The sequence below is a fragment of the Lepisosteus platostomus genome, chromosome 5 (genome assembly GCF_059453375.1).
Source record: "Lepisosteus platostomus isolate fLepPlt1 chromosome 5, fLepPlt1.hap1, whole genome shotgun sequence".
Classification (NCBI taxonomy): Eukaryota; Metazoa; Chordata; class Actinopteri; order Semionotiformes; family Lepisosteidae; genus Lepisosteus; species Lepisosteus platostomus.
In genome coordinates this window covers 2,230,117-2,248,844 of record NC_142615.1, presented here as the reverse complement: position 1 = coordinate 2,248,844, position 18,728 = coordinate 2,230,117, and the positions used below count along the sequence as shown (strand labels likewise).

Genomic DNA, 18,728 nt, shown 5'->3' with positions numbered 1-18,728 from the left:
GGGGGCAGTAGCCGAAGTCTCCCTGCTGGTACTTCTCCAGCTGAGACAGAGAGAGGGGGACTCAGAGAGACAGCACACGCCCGCGCTGGCGGAGGGACAGCCCCGCACAGACAGAGACAGAGACAGAGAGAGAGCGAGAGACCGTGGACCAGTACCATCTGAGCAATCCCGCGGTTGGTGAGGATGTACCGAGCGTGGATCAGCCCGTACAGCATCTCCGCCGCCTGCTCTATCAGGTCACTCTGATTGGGGTTGTCTTCCAGCTCCTCGTCTGAGACACAGAGAGAGACACAGGGGTTATTACATCAACACTGCACTGAGAGAGAGAGGGGTTCACACAGACACACTGACTGGACACTCCAGTACATGAACACTGCACTGAGAGAGAGAGGGGTTCATACAGACACACTGACTGGACACTCCAGTACATGAACACTGCACTGAGAGAGAGAGGGGTTCACACAGACACACTGACTGGACACTCCAGGACATGAACACTGCACTGAGAGAGAGAGGGGTTCACACACACACACTGACTGGACACTCCAGTACATGAACACTGCACTGAGAAAGAGAGAGGGGTTCATACAGACACCCTGACTGGACACTCCAGTACATGAACACTGCACTGAGAAAGAGAGAGGGGTTCATACAGACACCCTGACTGGACACTCCAGTACATGAACACTGCACTGAGAGAGAGAGGGGTTCATACAGACACACTGACTGGACACTCCAGTACATGAACATTGCACTGAGAGAGAGAGGGGTTCATACAGACACACTGACTGGACACTCCAGTACATGAACACTGCACTGAGAGAGAGAGGGGTTCATACACACACACTGACTGGACACTCCAGTACATGAACACTGCACTGAGAAAGAGAGAGGGGTTCATACAGACACACTGACTGGACACTCCAGTACACGAACACTGCACTGAGAGAGAGAGGGGTTCATACAGACACACTGACTGGACACTCCAGTACATGAACACTGCACTGAGAGAGAGAGGGGTTCACACAGACACACTGACTGGACACTCCAGTACATGAGCACTGCACTGAGAGAGAGAGGGGTTCATACAGACACACTGACTGGACACTCCAGTACACATGCTGGATGGGTACTGACCAGGTTCCAGGTCCAGTATCATGTCCAGGGCCTGGCGGTAGTGTGGAACCTGCTCATTCAGCCCCGTGAGATTAAACTTGTCCTGGATGTAGTCCTCATCCACCTGAGAGAAAGAGACACCAGTGAGACACTGGGATCTGTCTGGGCCTGAGCGAGAGAGAGAGAGACTGGGATCTGTCTGGGCCTGAGCGAGAGAGAGAGAGAGACTGGGATCTGTCTGGGCCTGAGCGAGAGAGAGAGAGACTGGGATCTGTCTGGGCCTGAGCGAGAGAGAGAGAGACTGGGATCTGTCTGGGCCTGAGCGAGAGAGAGAGAGACTGGGATCTGTCTGGGCCTGAGCGAGAGAGAGAGAGACTGGGATCTGTCTGGGCCTGAGCGAGAGAGAGAGAGACTGGGATCTGTCTGGGCCTGAGCGAGAGAGAGAGAGACTGGGATCTGTCTGGGCCTGAGCGAGAGAGAGAGAGACTGGGATCTGTCTGGGCCTGAGCGAGAGAGAGAGAGACTGGGATCTGTCTGGGCCTGAGCGAGAGAGAGAGAGACTGGGATCTGTCTGGGCCTGAGCGAGAGAGAGAGAGACTGGGATCTGTCTGGGCCTGACAGAGAGAGAGAGAGACTGGGATCTGTCTGGGGCTGAGCGAGAGAGAGAGACTGGGATCTGTCTGGGGCTGAGCGAGAGAGAGAGACTGGGATCTGTCTGGGGCTGAGCGAGAGAGAGAGACTGGGATCTGTCTGGGGCTGAGCGAGAGAGAGAGACTGGGATCTGTCTGGGACTGAGCGGGAGAGAGAGACTGGGATCTGTCTGGGACTGAGCGGGAGAGAGAGACTGGGATCTGTCTGGGACTGAGCGGGAGAGAGAGACTGGGATCTGTCTGGGACTGAGCGGGAGAGAGAGACTGGGATCTGTCTGGGACTGAGCGGGAGAGAGAGACTGGGATCTGTCTGGGACTGAGCGGGAGAGAGAGACTGGGATCTGTCTGGGCCTGACAGAGAGAGAGACTGGAGCAGGAGAAGAGCCATGGGAGACACACTGACCTCACAGAAGAACTCGTTCCCTCTCAGGCCACAGAACCAGGAGATCCACGACACCTCCTCCGAGCTGCTCATCTTCGCCGTCTCTGTGGGAACAGAACCGGTCCGTTCGTACCCCTGACCACAGTGGACACCCCAGGACTGCACACTGGAGAGCTCGGGGGTGACACCCCAGGACTGCACACTGGAGAGCTCGGGGGTGACCACAGTGGACACCCCAGGACTGCACACTGGAGAGCTCGGGGGTGACCAGAGCCCCACACCCCAGGACTGTACACTGGAGACACCCCAGGACTACACAATGGAGAGCTCGGGGGTGACCACAGTGGACACCCCAGGACTGCACACTGGAGAGATCGGGGGCGACCAGAGTGGACACCCCAGGACTGCACACTGGAGAGCTTGGGGGTGACCAGAGCCCCACACCCCAGGACTGCACACTGGAGAGCTCAGGGGCGACCAGAGTGGACACCCCAGGACTGCACACTGGAGAGCTCGGGGGCGACCAGAGTGGACACCCCAGGACTGCACACTGGAGAGCTCGGGGGCGACCAGAGTGGACACCCCAGGACTGCACACTGGAGAGCGACCAGTGACCAGTGTCCAGCCATGTCGGCCGATGGGCTCGCTGATGTTTCGTCACTCCTCGTCAGCGACACACACACACACACTGGGGTATCAATGTGTGTGTGTGCGTGCGTGTGTGTGTGTCTGTGCGTGAGGATGGAGAGGGAGACGCCTCGCTCGCACAGGTGGACCCCCACCGGCCCACAGAGCCGGTAACCTGGACCTCAGGCCGGCGAGACCTCAGCCGAACCCCCCCTTCCTCCTCCTCCTCGCCTCGCCACAGACCCGGCCGCCTGCAGCCCCCAGCCCCGTCCAACAGCGAGACAAGCACGGCCCTGGCCGAGAGAGAGAGAGCGAGGAGCCCAGGCCGGCGTGGACACACACACACACAGACACGCAAACACACACACACAGAGACAGACAGACACATCAGAGGCAGACAGACACACACACAGAGGCAGACAGACAGACAGACAGACACACACACACACACACACACACACACAGGCCCGCTGACGCTCTGCGCGGCCCAGCGCCGCACAAACATGGCGCAGGCGAATACAGACAGACCGAGAGAGACCGGAGGCCTCACTCCTCGCCTCCTCTCTCTCCCTCACACACACACACACACAACCAAGTCTCACCCCTCCCACGGACACTCACGAGGGCTTGGCACACCGTCCTCGGCAACCGGGCTGGAGTCGGGGATCCGCGTCTCTTCTGGCGGTGTTTTTTTTTTGTTTGTTTGTAATCGTCGTCTTCTTCAACCCCCAGTTCCCTCGGCCGACGGAGGCTGCCTCTACTGCTAGGGGGGGGATGAGAGAGAGAGAGAGACCCGCGGCGTCAGAAGGAGAGCGCCGGCGCCTGACGTCATGTGCCCGCGCCGCCTGCCGCAGGGGCGGTCGGGGAGGGGGGGGATTGTGGGAATTGTAGTCCCCCCCGCTCAGTGAAACGCGGAAGAGCAGAGACCCGCTTTGTTCCTTCAGGAGAGGGTTCGACGAGACGGCCCGGGAAAGCGCAGCCAGCCAGCCTGTTGCTGGTTTTTCCTCTCATAACGTGGCGTTTTGTCGTCTACCCGCACACAGCAAACGGCAAAGCCTGCGACGTGTAAGTCTGAATGAATGAAAAGTTTCGACGCTGGTTTCCGTGCGTTTCTCCCTGTTCCAATCCTCCCCCCCCTCCGTCTGTTATGAATTTATTGACCTTTTTGACCCACCCATCCGAAACCCGAATGATCACCTCAGCTCTGCAAAATCTCAAATCATATTTTATATGACGAATAAAACATAAAAGAAACTTAATCATTAAGAGTGCAACCCGACTCCAGTCGAGATCCGAGCCCTGCGAGCTGCAGTACAGCGTCAACGTCGGTCCAGAAGTCTAACTGCAGTCCAACCCCAGTTTAAACTGGGTTTAAACATTCTTATAGATGGAGTATGGTTGGGTTGAACTGGGGTTAGATTGGGTTGAACTGGGGTTAGATTGGGGTTATACTGGGGTAGGATTGGGTTGAACTGAGGTTAGATTGGGGTTATACTGGGGTAGGATTGGGTTGAACTGAGGTTAGATTGGGGTTATACTGGGGTAGGATTGGGTTGAACTGGGGTTAGATTGGGGTTATACTGGGGTAGGATTGGGTTGAACTGAGGTTAGATTGGGGTTAGACTAGGGTAAAATTGGGTTGAACTGAGGTTAGATTGGGGTTATACTGGGGTAAAACTGGGTTGAACTGAGGTTGTTATACTGTGGTAGGATTGGGTTGAACTGAGGTTAGATTGGGGTTATACTGGGGTAGGATTGGGTTGAACTGAGGTTAGATTGGGGTTAGACTGGGGTAGGATTGGGTTGAACTGAGGTTAGATTGGGGTTAGACTGGGGTAGGATTGGGTTGAACTGAGGTTAGATTGGGGTTATACTGGGGTAGGATTGGGTTGAACTGAGGTTAGATTGGGGTTATACTGGGGTAAGACTGGGTTGAACTGAGGTTAGATTGGGGTTATACTGGGGTTAGATTGGGATTAACTGAGGTTAGATTGGGGTTATACTGGGGTAAGACTGGGTTGAACTGAGGTTAGATTGGGGTTATACTGGGGTAAAACTGGGTTGAACTGAGGTTAGATTGGGGTTAGATTGGGTTGAACTGAGGTTAGATTGGAGTTAGACTGGGGTAAGATTGGGTTGAACTGAGGTTAGATTGGGGTTATACTGGGGTAAGATTGGGTTGAACTGAGGTTACACTGGGGTTAGATTGGGGTTAGATTGGGTTGAACTGAGGTTAGATTGGAGTTAGACTGGTTAGACTGGGGTTGGATTGGGTTGAACTGAGGTAACACTGGGGTTAGACTGAGGTGAAATCGGGGTTAGACTGGGGTTACACTGGGATTAGACTGGGGTTATGAAACCCGTAATCCTACAAGTGCGGTCAGACTGGGTGAGGGGACCAAAGCTCTTTCCCCCAGCTTGTCCCCGAGAGGGGGCCATCTCCTCCCAGTCTGTTCTTCCCTGTGGGGAGGTGGTACCAAGTCTCCTGACCCACTCCCTTTCCTCCTGTCTCCGTCCAGGTGGGGTGGCCCTCCGGTCCCCGGGGCTGCAGGAAGTGTGCCTCCGGGCGAGCTCCCGACGTTGAGCCAGGTGGGTTCGGATGGGGGTACCCGTTTCCCCCACGTAGGTCACCCCGCGCTTATTTTGCACTGGTTTGCCGTAGACGGCGTTGTTGGTGTTTTCTGAGCCCGCCCCTTGCAACTGGAAGGTCTCTTTGGCTTCTTGTGTGTGTGTGTGTGTGTGTGTGTGTGTGTGTGAGAGAGACAGAGTGTGTTACCGGGACTCTCCTGATGTTTTTCAGGCAGTCCTGCAGGGTGTCAGAGTGTCGTACACTGTCTGTGTGTGTGTGTGTGTGTGTGTGTGTGTGTGTGTGTGTGTGTGAGAGAGAGTGTTACCGGGACTCTCCTGATGTTTTTCAGGCAGTCCTGCAGGGTGTCAGAGTGTCGTTCACTGTCTGTGTGTGTGTGTGTGTGTGTGTGTGTGTGTGTGTGTGTGTGTGTGTGTGTGTGTGTGTGTGTGTGAGAGAGTGTGTTACCGGGACTCTCCTGATGTTTTTCAGGCAGTCCTGCAGGGTGTCAGAGTGTCGTACACTGTCTGTCTGTCTGTCTGTCTGTGTGTGTGTGTGTGTGTGTGTGTGTGTGTGTGTGTGTGTGTGTGAGTGAGAGAGTGTGTTACCGGGACTCTCCTGATGTTTTTCAGGCAGTCCTGCAGGGTGTCAGAGTGTCGTACACTGTGTGTGTGTGTGTGTGTGTGTGTGTGTGTGTGTGTGTGTGAGAGAGTGTGTTACCGGGACTCTCCTGATGTTTTTCAGGCAGTCCTGCAGGGTGTCAGAGTGTCGTACACTGTGTGTGTGTGTGTGAGATCTGTTTTCTTGCAGGTTTTAGTTTGCTTTGGACTAGACAGCCCTGGAGGTCTGTGTCTTTTCTGTAGGCAGATATCTGATCTTGTGCTCCCTGGGTGTGTTTGTCTTGCCTGCTTTGGGTGGTGAATGTAGACTTGAGTGTTTGGGTTGGTTCTCATGCTGAAGGTGGGAATATGTCGTGATGAGCTGTATTATTTTTTTCTGTCATCTGGAGATTTTCTATGTAGAAGCGTTTGTGCCACATTCTTCACGAAACTTTGTGTGTATACGGCAAGACTGGGGTTACACGAGGGTTATACTGGGGTAAGAGGGTTAGACTGGGGTTAGATTGGTGTTATACTGGGGTGAAATCAGGGTTACACTGGGGTTAGACTGAGGTGAAATCGGGGTTAGACTGGGGTTAGACTGAGGTGAAATCGGGGTTAGACTGGGGTTACACTGAGGTTAGACTGAGGTGAAATTGGGGTTAGACTGGGGTTAGACTGAGGTGAAATCGAGGTTAGACTGGGGTTACACTGGGGTTACACTGAGGTGAAATTGAGGTTAGACTGGGGTTACACTGGGGTTAGACTGAGGTGAAATTGAGGTTAGACTGGGGTTACACTGGGGTTAGACTGAGGTGAAATCGAGGTTAGACTGGGGTTACACTGGGGTAAGACTGAGGTGAAATCAGGGTTAGATTGGTGTTATACTGGGGTGAAATCAGGGTTACACTGGGGTTAGACTGAGGTGAAATCGGGATTAGACTGGGGTTACACTGGGGTTAGACTGAGGTGAAATCAGGGTTAGATTGGTGTTATACTGGGGTGAAATCAGGGTTACACTGGGGTTAGACTGAGGTGAAATCGGGGTTAGACTGGGGTTACACTGGGGTTAGACTGAGGTGAAATCAGGGTTAGATTGGTGTTATACTGGGGTGAAATCAGGGTTAGACTGAGGTGAAATCGGGGTTAGACTGGGGTTACACTGCGGTTAGACTGAGGTGAAATCGAGGTTAGACTGGGGTTACACTGGGGTTACACTGGGGTAAGACTGAGGTGAAATCAGGGTTAGACTGGGATTACACTGGGGTAGACTGGGGTTATACTGTGATGGAGTAAGTGGAGTTGGGGATATACTGTAGCAGTGTCTGATGGGTGGCGGTTCGACCTGTCCCTGACACTTCGGTGTTGTGCCTGAAGTCTGCCTTCCTCTCCTGCGCTCGGTTTCGATCAGCACGGCAGCCACGCGATAAGATTAAAAACCACCACCACCACCAACACCAACAGCAGCAACAACAACAACAACAACAACAACAACAACAACAACAACAACAACAACAGCAACACCAACACCAACACCAACACCAACACCAACACCACCACCAACAACACCAACACCAACACCAACACCAACACCAACACCAACACCACCAACGACACCGACACCGACACCGACACCATCACCACCACCAACACCAACAGCAGCAACAACAGCAGCAACAACAACAACAACAACAACAACAGCAACAGCAACATCACCAACACCAACACCAACACCAACACCAACACCAACGACACCGACACCGACACCATCACCATCACCATCACCAACAGCAACACCAACAGCAACACCAACACCAACACCAACACCAACACCAACACCAACGACACCGACACCGACACCATCACCATCACCATCACCAACAGCAACACCAACAGCAACACCAACAGCAACAGCAACAGCAACACCAACAGCAACAGCAACACCAACAGCAACACCACCACCAGGGTCTTTATTCCTGGACCACACCCGGGCAGACCATCTTGAGCTCAGATATCGTAGAGGACGGCGCAGAAAATCAGAAAAGGGGCAGCAGGCGATGTTTTGTTTGGTATTCACAGATGTATTTACAGCAGCAAAAAATAAATCTACTGTAGCAACGAGCGGAGAAAAAAAACCGCCGCAAGCTCGCCGATCCTATCCCTCAGAGCGCCGCCGTCCCTGTTTCGCGGGCGAGAACGAGCCGTTCATAGACGAACCCTGGAGTTACAGCCCCGTACAGGTGGGTGCCCAAAGAGCTATCGGCAAAATGAACAAGACAGGATTCAGAAGTACAGCGGAACGCAGATCAGATCGGTTTCTCGGTGGGTCTGGACACACTGGGCTCCGAGACCAGAAATAACGAAGCAATTAAGCGATTTCCACAGAGGGTTTGAGAAGGACAGTGGAAACGGGGGGGTTAAAGGTGGAAACATCTCATGTGTGCTTGACTGTGGAGTAAATGACGTTCATCTCTCCTGCGCTGGACTTGTCCTTCGGTTTTCCTTCAGAGCTGTTGTCTGTTGTGGGTGAGAATGTCACACTCATGTAGTGTTCCTCCATATTGGCCTGAGAGAGAGAGAGAGAGAGAGGGGTTCATACAGACACACTGACTGGACACTCCAGTACATGAACACTGCACTGAGAGAGAGAGGGGTTCATACACACACACTGACTGGACACTCCAGTACATGAACACTGCACTGAGAGAGAGAGGGGTTCATACACACACAGTGACTGGACACTCCAGTACATGAACACTGCACTGAGAGAGAGAGGGGTTCACACAGACACACTGACTGGACACTCCAGTACATGAACACTGCACTGAGAGAGAGAGGGGTTCACACAGACACACTGACTGGACACTCCAGGACATGAACACTGCACTGAGAGAGAGAGGGGTTCATACAGACACACTGACTGGACACTCCAGTACATGAACACTGCACTGAGAGAGAGAGGGGTTCATACAGACACACTGACTGGACACTCCAGTACATGAACACTGCACTGAGAGAGAGAGGGGTTCATACACACACACTGACTGGACACTCCAGTACATGAACACTGCACTGAGAGAGAGAGGGGTTCATACACACACACTGACTGGATACTCCAGTACATGAACACTGCACTGAGAGAGAGAGGGGTTCATACAGACACCCTGACTGGACACTCCAGTACATGAACACTGCACTGAGAGAGAGAGGGGTTCACACACACACACTGACTGGACACTCCAGTACATGAACACTGCACTGAGAGAGAGAGGGGTTCATACCTTGTGCAGTTTTCCCCTGTCAGCCTTGTTGTCTTTGTGGGCTCTGTTCTCTGTACCTGGGATGTCTTTAGAAAAGGAAGAGGAAGGAGAGACAGTCACTCTTAAATACAGAGGATAGAGAGAAACTAGCACTCCCTCTCACACACTCACACACACATCCTCTCAACCACCCACGCTGTACTGACCAGCACACTGGACACTGGTCACCATAGAGACACCCACACACCTCCACACACACATACTCACACTGACCCCTCTGTCTCATGATAATGACCACTCCAGCTGCACTGACCAGCACACTGGACACTGTGATCATCACAGAGACACTCACACACACTGACCCCTCTGTCTCATGATAATGACCACTCCCACTGCACTGACCAGCACACTGGACACTGTGATCATCACAGAGACACTCACACACACTGACCCCTCTGTCTCATGATAATGACCACTCCCACTGCACTGACCAGCACACTGGACACTGTGATCATCACAGAGACACTCACACACACTGACCCCTCTGTCTCATGATAATGACCACTCCTGCTGCACTGACCAGCACACTGGACACTGTGATCATCACAGAGACACTCACACACTGACCCCTCTGTCTCATGATAATGACCACTCCTGCTGCACTGACCAGCACACTGGACACTGGTCACCATAGAGACACCCACACACACACACACACACACACTGACCCCTCTGTCTCATGATACACACACACACACACACACTCACACTGACCCCTCTGTCTCTTGGTCCTCCTCGTGTAGATGACCACTCCCACTGCACTGACCAGCAGAACCAGGACACACACGCCAGACACTGCGGCCACAGCGTGTTGTGGCACTGCTGTGCCTTCTGATCCTGGCTCTGACTGGGTCACTACTGGTGTCACTGGTGTCTTCCCTGCTGGGGAGGTCTCAGTTCTCCCGGGTTTCTGAGGGGTCGGTCCTGCACCAGACCCATCTGGAGAGAAAGAGAGGATTCAGGAGCGAATCAGGAAGGTCAGCGCTCTGACTGCATCATTGCAGTTATAGCTCAGAATCAGTTTGCAGTCAGGTGAGGGCAAGTTCATTTCTTTAGCAACAGGGTTTTTTGACTTGAGAGAATTGTTTTATTGCGTCATGGTCCAGTTGTGTTTTTAACTCTTAACGTGAAGGTTGAGGAACCAGTAAAAGTCTGCTTCAGAGAGACAAAACCTGTTTGAATCTTTACAATTTGAGATTCGGCGGTATGAAACTGACAGAGACTTACTGGTGAGGAGGGACAGATAGACAGGAGAATCCTCTCCTTGTTTCTGTCCCTTGACATACTGCTGACAGGTGTACAGTCCAGCGTCCTGTGTGCTGAGAGTGTGGACGTGCAGAGAGCAGTCAGACCCCAGACTCACTCTCCCTGGCTTCTGGTCTCCGATCCTCCCCAGAGTAACCAGTTCAACAGCTGCTCTCTGAGGTCTGGAGCTGAAGACCCATGTAGTTGTGGAACAGTCTGTCCTGTTCACTCCTCTACAGGGCAGAGTGACACTCCCTCCCACAGTGGAGAACACAGTGACACCTGGGGGAAGAAAATTAAATAATTAAATTCTCAGCAGTCTGTCAGAGTGAGACACTGAGAGTCTGTGGCCAGTGACTGTGGGGCTCACTTCCCTGCCACTCTGATCTTCTGTTTCTCCTGCTTTTCAGTCCCTCTGGGCTCTTAATTAGGACCAATTAAACCCTCAGTCATCCTGTAAACACTTTTACACGCTTGGACAGCTGTGCGCTCCCAGGCAGGTATGAGCTGGACACGGACTCTGCCAGCACTGACCATTAGTGCCTGCAGACCAGTGAAGCACCTGCAGTGTCTCCTCTCCTCACCAGCAGTGTCTATCCTCTCCTCACCTGCAGTGTCTATCCTCTCCTCACCAGCAGTGTCTATCCTCTCCTCACCAGCAGTGTCTCCTCTCCTCACCAGCAGTGTCTCCTGTCTGCAGTCTCTCCTGCCTGCACCTGCAGTGTCTCCTGTCTGCAGTGTCTCCTCTCCTCACCTGCAGTGTCTCCTGTCTGCACCTGGAGTGTCTCCTGTCTGCAGTCTATTCTGTCCTCACCAGCAGTGTCTCCTGTCCTCACCAGCAGTGTCTCCTCTCCTCACCTGCAGTGTCTCCTGTCTGCACCAGCAGTGTCTCCTCTCCTCACCTGCAGTCTATCCTCTCCTCACCTGCAGTCTATCCTCTCCTCACCTGCAGTGTCTCCTGTCTGCGGTGTCTCCTGTCCTCACCTGCAGTGTCTCCTGTCTGCAGTCTCTCCTCTCCTCACCTGCAGTGTCTCCTGTCTGAACCCGCTGTGTGATGCTCTTGAGTGTGAAGTCTCTGTCATCAAGCCCTTTCCCCCCGCGCTCAGCCTCTCAGCGCGCCCCCTCTCGAACCCGCGCGCCCCCTCTCGTACAGCGCTCAGAGTCTCAGGGCTGCCGCGCGGCTCCGAGCCCGGGTGGGAAGGGGAAGTGTCTGCTGGCCTCTGTGCCCGTGTCACTGTGGTGTGTCACTGTGGTGTGGCGGCGGGCGTTTCCGGCCCCCAGCAGGGCTCTGACACAGCAGCCAGCGGTGGTGTTCTGTGTGTGTGTCTGTGTGTGTGTCTGTGTGTGTGTGTGTCAGTGTCAGTGTCAGTGTCACTGTCTGTCTGTGCGTGTCTGTGCGTGTCTGTGCGTGTCAGTGCGTGTCAGTGCGTGTCAGTGTGTGTCTGTGTCTGTCTGTGTGTGTGTGTGTGTCAGTGCGTGTCTGTGCGTGTCTGTGTGTGTCTGCGTGTGTCTGTGTGTGTCAGCGTGTGTGTCAGTGTCAGTGTGTGCAGTCTGTGTCTGTGTCAGTGTCAGTGTCAGTGTCAGTGTCAGTATGTGCGTGTGTGTTAGAAAGACCATCACACCCTGCACCGTCGGGTGACAGGTTCTGTCAGGTCCCCTGATGTCCAGCTCACATCGATCGCTGCCCACGCTGGGGACAGGGCTTCAAATAGCACTTCCTGCGCCGAGCTGCTGCACCCTGCGGTTCCTCATTCTGTCAGCGCCGGTTCTCACGCAGGAGGGAGGCTCTTACCTGTGCTGAGGTGAGCAGTGTGGAGTAGCAGCACCAGCAGCAGTCCTCTCTCAGTGTCCACACTCATTCTCACCCTGTCCCTGTGATCACTCTCTGCTCTGTATCTCTCCAGGACAAGCACAGCGCCTCAGGGTGTGTGAGAGTCGGTGTCTTATACTGAGAGCTGTGACGCAATTTCCCTTACACTGCTGGGCTGTAAGCGTTTCTGATCTGATGTGTCTCCTCTCTGTCTGATCTACTGAATCACACTGACGATCAGACTGCAGTGTGTGTCTCCTCTCTGTCTGATCTACTGAATCACACTGACGATCAGACTGCAGTGTGTGTCTCCTCTCTGTCTGATCTACTGAATCACACTGACGATCAGACTGCAGTGTGTGTCTTCTCTCTGTCTGATCTACTGAATCACACTGACGATCAGACTGCAGTGTGTCTCCTCTCTCTGATCTACTGAATCACACTGACCATCAGACTGCAGAGTGTGTCTCCTCTCTGTCTGATCTACTGAATCACACTGACGATCAGACTGCAGTGTGTGTCTTCTCTCTGTCTGATCTACTGAATCACACTGACGATCAGACTGCAGTGTGTGTCTTCTCTCTGTCTGATCTACTGAATCACACTGACGATCAGACTGCAGTGTGTCTCCTCTCTCTGATCTACTGAATCACACTGACGATCAGACTGCAGTGTGTGTCTTCTCTCTGTTTGATCTACTGAATCACACTGACGATCAGACCGCAGTGTGTGTCTCCTCTCTGTCTGATCTACTGAATCACACTGACCATCAGACTGCAGTGTGTGTCTTCTCTCTGTTTGATCTACTGAATCACACTGACGATCAGACCGCAGTGTGTGTCTTCTCTCTGTCTGATCTACTGAATCACACTGACGATCAGACCGCAGTGTGTGTCTCCTCTCTGTCTGATCTACTGAATCACACTGACGATCAGACTGCAGTGTGTGTCTCCTCTCTGTCTGATCTACTGAATCACACTGACGATCAGACTGCAGTGTGTCTTCTCTCTGTCTGATCTGCTGAATCACACTGACGATCAGACTGCAGTGTGTGTCTTGTACCTGTCCTGTGAGGTGCAGTGTGTTGAGGAGGGAGGCTCTTACCTGTGCTGAGGTGAGCAGTGTTGAGTAGCAGCACCAGCAGCAGTCCTCTCTCAGTGTCCACACTCATTCTCACCCTGTCCCTGTGATCACTCTCTGCTCTGTATCTCTCCAGGACAAGCACAGCGCCTCAGGGTGTGAGAGTCGGTGTCTTATACTGAGAGCTGTGACGTGATTTCCCTTACACTGCTGGTATTCTAAACTTAAAAGCGACACATTTTCAGACATACATAGTAACGCCGATACAGTACTTCCGCATTCTTAAAACACAGGATGAATTCCTTCACATCTAGCGGGTTATAATCTGACTGAATGTATGTTTTCCAGCGAAATACTTTCATTTTTATGGACTGGACGGTTTTGCCTGTACTGTCACTTGGTATACTGTACCAAGACTGACCCACACTAACACAACCCCAGGGCCCCACACTCTCTACACACTGGGGCCTGATACTGTACCAAGACTGACCCACACTAACACAACCCCAGGGCCCCACACTCTCTACACACTGGGGCCTGATACTGTACCAAGACTGACCCACACTAACACAACCCCAGGGCTCCACACTCTCTACACACTGGGGCCTGATACTGTACCAAGACTGACCCACACTAACACAACCCCAGGGCTCCACACTCTCTACACACTGGGGCCTGATACTGTACCAAGACTGACCCACACTAACACAACCCCAGGGCTACACACTCTCTACACACTGGGGCCTGATACTGTACCAAGACTGACCCACACTAACACAACCCCAGGGCTACACACTCTCTACACACTGGGGCCTGATACTGTACCAAGACTGACCCACACTAACACAACCCCAGGGCTCCACACTCTCTACACACTGGGGCCTGATACTGTACCAAGACTGACCCACACTAACACAACCCCAGGGCTACACACTCTCTACACACTGGGGCCTGATACTGTACCAAGACTGACCCACACTAACACAACCCCAGTGCTCCACACTCTCTACACACTGGGGCCTGATACTGTACCAAGACTGACCCACACTAACACAACCCCAGGGCTACACACTCTCTACACACTGGGGCCTGATACTGTACCAAGACTGACCCACACTAACACAACCCCAGCGCTACACACTCTCTACACACTGGGGCCTGATACTGTACCAAGACTGACCCACACTAACACAACCCCAGCCCTACACACTCTCTACACACTGGGGCCTGATACTGTACCAAGACTGACCCACACTAACACAACCCCAGGGCTACACACTCTCTACACACTGGGGCCTGATACTGTACCAAGACTGACCCTCACTAACACAACCCCAGGGCTACACACTCTCTACACACTGGGGCCTGATACTGTACCAAGACTGACCCACACTAACACAACCCCAGCGCTACACACTCTCTACACACTGGGGCCTGATACTGTACCAAGACTGACCCTCACTAACACAACCCCAGGGCTACACACTCTCTACACACTGGGGCCTGATACTGTACCAAGACTGACGCACACTAACACAACCCCAGGGCTCCACACTCTCTACACACTGGGGCCTGATACTGTACCAAGACTGACCCACACTAGTGTGTGTGTGTGTGGTGTCAGCTCACCTGTGTACGAAGTCCTTCAAACCCAGGTTCGAGCCCCGACCACAGAGAGAAACTCAGCCCGTGTTTGAAGAGAGAGGAAGTGTCGGTCTCACTGCGCTGTACGTTCAAACACGTATATTTATCACAAAGTTCAAAATACATTGTGGAGAAGAGACTCAGCAGTGTAAGGGAAATCACGTCACAGCTCTCAGTATAAGACACCGACTCTCACACACCCTGAGGCGCTGTGCTTGTCCTGGAGAGATACAGAGCAGAGAGTGATCACAGGGACAGGGTGAGAATGAGTGTGGACACTGAGAGAGGACTGCTGCTGGTGCTGCTACTCCACACTGCTCACCTCAGCACAGGTAAGAGCCTCCCTCCTGCGTGAGAACCGGCGCTGAGAGAATGAGGAACCGGTGTTCAGCAGCTCGGCGCAGGAAGTGCTATTTGAAGCCCTGTCCCCAGCGTGCGCAGCGATCGATGTGAGCTGGACATCAGGGGACCTGACAGAACCTGTCACCCGACGGTGCAGGGTGTGATGGTCTTTCTAACACACACTCTGACACACTGACACTGACACTGACACTGACACTGACATTGACACACACACACACGCACAGACACACACACACACGCACACACCCTCCTGCGTGAGAACCGGCGCTGAGAGAATGAAGAACCACAGGGTGCAGCAGCTCGGCGCAGGAAGTGCTATTTGAAGCCCTGTCCCCAGCGATCGATGTGAGCTGGTCGTCAGATGACCTGACAGAACCTGTCACCCGACGGTGCAGGGTGTGATGGTCTTTCTAAGCCAGTTCAACAAGACGGTCTTTTCACGTTGAGTGAAGCTCGTCCTGTCGAAAAACCCTTGAGAAAAAAACCGTGAGAATCACGCTGCTTCTTGAGCAATCCTGTACTGCTGTTTACACTGTTATTGTTATTGTGCTACTGTCTGCTGTCCTATTTCTACACTGCACCTGAGAGACTCACGAGAGACACTTTTCACTATACAATGCACCAGTGGAGGCATGATGACAAATAAAGTTGAATTACATGCGTTTGCCTTGTCCTGGTTGGTTTTGTGGCTCCACACAGACCGTGACTGGCCAGAATGACCCTCTGTTTCCCCCCAGGTGTTGTCCCCAACGTGTTCTCCACTGTGGGAGGGAGTGTCACTCTGCCCTGTAGAGGAGTGATCAGGACAGACTGTTCCACAACTACATGGTTCTTCAGCTCCAGATCTCAGAGTGCAACTGTTGAACTGGTTACTCTGGGGAGGATCGGAGACCAGAAGCCAGGGAGAGTGAGTCTGGGGTCTGACTGCTCTCTGCACGTCCACACTCTCAGCACACAGGACGCTGGACTGTACACCTGTCAGCAGTATGTCAATGACCAGCAGCAAGGACAGGATTCTACTGTCTATCTATCCCTCCTCACCAGTAAGTCTCTGTCAGTTTTCTTCCACCGAATCTCAAATATATATTCCTGATATTTCAGCCAGGTGTTGAAATTGCATTAAAACTCCTCTTACAGCGAACGCGTTCAGTAAACACACAGACAGTGCAGGAATTCCTGGTGGTGTGTCTTTGTACTGAGGCGTGTGCGATCGGTGACACAAGACAGTCAGTCCGCAAACTGGGACAGTTCACACACACCAGCAAAGGGGCAAAACTCAAAACCACAGAGAGTTTTTCAAGTTTTTAGCTCCAAAGCCCTTTTCTGTTCCTCTGAGTTGTTTTTTTATTTTATTTTGTTGTTTGAAAGCGTTTCTTAAAAAGTCCCGTGTTTGCATATTTGCCAGAGAAGCTGCTCTGTCCTCTCTGCTCAGCCCTGAGTCAGTCCTGCTCTGTGACCTGTGATCTCGTCTCTCTGTTTCCCAGTTCAAGTCTCTCCAGGGGCAGAGCTCAGGACCGGCAGCACTGTGACTCTGCACTGTCTCCTGGACACTTATCAGGGTCCTGGACACTGTTTCTCATACCAACACTCTTATACAGTGATCTGGGTGACTGAGACAGGAGCTGAGCTGCAGGGAGACAGATACCAGATCAGCTCCTCTCCCTGCAGCTCCACACTGACTGTGAGACTGCAGCCCTCAGACCACAGCAGGCAGTGGAGATGTGATGTAACACAGGATCGAGCAGTGACGTTCACACACAGATACTCCACTCTGCTCACAGGTACAGTCTGCTGCTGGTGCTTGTCTGTCTGTTCCTCTGTGTGACTGTGAGGCTGCAGCCCTCAGACCACAGCAGGCAGTGGAGATGTGGTCTGACACAGGATCGAGCAGTGAGAGTCTCACAGATGTTGTCACCAGTGTGTGAATACAATAGTTGTTAATGTTTCCTTGCATGGTTTCCTGGTTAAACATACTGGATTAAATACAGCTCCAGTGCGCAGGGACAAGCAGGGGCAGACTGTCGGACCAGGAGCTGACCCTGGGTCAGCAGTCACAGCGCTGACCTTCCTGATGTGCTCCTGAATCCTCTCTTTCTCTCCAGGTGGGTCTGGTGCAAGACCGACCCCTCAGAAACCCGGGAGAACTGAGACCTCCCCAGCAGGGAAGACACCAGTGACCCAGTCAGAGCCAGGACCAGGACCAGAAATGACGAGCTCATCAGTGACAGGTACATAGCAGCCCCTGCCGATGATGGACACAGGCTGTGTGGTGTTGTCCATGAGCCACTGGGTGTCCATTCTGGTGTTAAACGGGCTGCGAGCGTCCGGACCTGTCTTCACACTCGGGGGTTTGCCTGAGAGAGGACACACAGGAAACACGGGGCTGGGCTGAGAGACACAAACCCCCCCCTCTCTCTCACCAGGGCCAGATGGGTGCGACGGACAAGGAGACGGAACTGTCCCCCCGTCCCCCTCCCCCCAGGCCTCCCTGTTTCTCAGCTTCTGAGCGGCCGTCCTGTACATGTAGACCTCTGACTCTCGGCTCCGGGTCCTCTGGAGACACACTGGGGTCTTCTGGTCTCCCTTCAGTCAGGGACTTCATGGGCCGGTTTTTGCAAAATGTTTAGTCAGGGAGGAGGTGGGTAGCGACGGTGTATCTGTCACGCCCTCTGCAGCCAGAGGGCGCTCCTTCTCTGTCCTGTCCCTAGTTTCCGGTCTGCTGTCCTTCCTGTCCCTCTCTTTCCCTTGGGCTATATATTTCCGGGTCTTGCACTCTGTCCTCGCTCAGCATTGACGTTCGGATGTCCTGAGACCCGCCTAGCACCAGGGCGCCCCACGTCCGCTCCCTGAGGGCATAGGTTTCTATACGGCATTCCTGAACTCTTTGCACTAATGAGCCCGGGCCTTTTTCCCGTCTCGCCGCTACGCATATGGGTCTTTTTCCGCTCTCCTGCTCCCCACGGTGAGTCCCTTTGGATGTCCGTGACAGTATGTCTGTGACCTGTCTTACCAGCTTATGTCCTTAGTGAAGCTTGTACGGTATAGGCAGGCAGCTGAAGGGCAGAGTCCAGGCCACTGCCGGTCAACAACCAGGGAGTCTGGGTCAGGCGGATGTCTAGATGGAAGTCATGAGTACCTTTGATATAATGAAACCGACTCTTGTGTCGTTTGTGTCGGCTGCAGTGTTGGCCGTGAGACTGACCGTCTTCTTCATTGTCCTCATCATCCCTCTGGTCGTTGGAGTCGTCATCTATACCAAGAGGAGGAACAGCAAACTCGCAGGCAAGTAACGGAGCAGTGGAGTCAGTCTAGAGCAGGTCTGTCCA

General features: G+C 53.2%; 3 protein-coding genes across 4 annotated transcripts in view; 1 reads left to right on the top strand and 2 right to left on the bottom strand.

The window, feature by feature from the left end:
• csnk2b (casein kinase 2, beta polypeptide) overlaps positions 1-3,564 on the bottom strand; it is a 6,111-nt gene extending 2,547 nt beyond the window's left edge. Inside the window, exons 1-5 of the mRNA XM_088631139.1 lie at positions 3,397-3,564; positions 2,170-2,252; positions 1,138-1,240; positions 156-271; positions 1-40 (exon numbers count right to left, since the gene is read on the bottom strand). The exon at positions 1-40 is cut by the window's left edge and continues 36 nt beyond it. Coding sequence (XP_088487265.1) covers positions 1-40; positions 156-271; positions 1,138-1,240; positions 2,170-2,241 — 331 coding nt within the window. The 5' untranslated portion in view covers positions 2,242-2,252; positions 3,397-3,564. The remainder of the gene's footprint in view (positions 41-155; positions 272-1,137; positions 1,241-2,169; positions 2,253-3,396) is intronic.
• A 4,436-nt stretch (positions 3,565-8,000) lies between these two features.
• Positions 8,001-18,728, bottom strand: part of LOC148662418 (uncharacterized) — a 23,314-nt gene continuing 12,586 nt past the window's right edge. The window contains exons 4-6 of the mRNA XM_088631116.1: positions 9,975-10,199; positions 9,222-9,286; positions 8,001-8,506 (exon numbers count right to left, since the gene is read on the bottom strand). Of these exons, the coding sequence (XP_088487242.1) occupies positions 8,375-8,506; positions 9,222-9,286; positions 9,975-10,199 (422 nt within the window). The 3' untranslated portion in view covers positions 8,001-8,374. The remainder of the gene's footprint in view (positions 8,507-9,221; positions 9,287-9,974; positions 10,200-18,728) is intronic.
• The window catches only part of LOC148662419 (uncharacterized), a 4,954-nt gene continuing 1,100 nt past the window's right edge, over positions 14,875-18,728 (top strand). The window contains exons 1-5 of one of the 2 annotated variants that reach the window (XM_088631130.1): positions 14,876-15,371; positions 16,140-16,445; positions 16,887-17,183; positions 17,505-17,630; positions 18,586-18,684. In XM_088631130.1, coding sequence (XP_088487256.1) covers positions 15,305-15,371; positions 16,140-16,445; positions 16,887-17,183; positions 17,505-17,630; positions 18,586-18,684 — 895 coding nt within the window. In that variant the 5' untranslated portion in view covers positions 14,876-15,304. Of the gene's footprint in view, positions 15,372-16,139; positions 16,446-16,886; positions 17,184-17,504; positions 17,631-18,585; positions 18,685-18,728 lie in introns of both variants that reach the window. The other variant, XM_088631131.1, reaches the window with a different exon arrangement.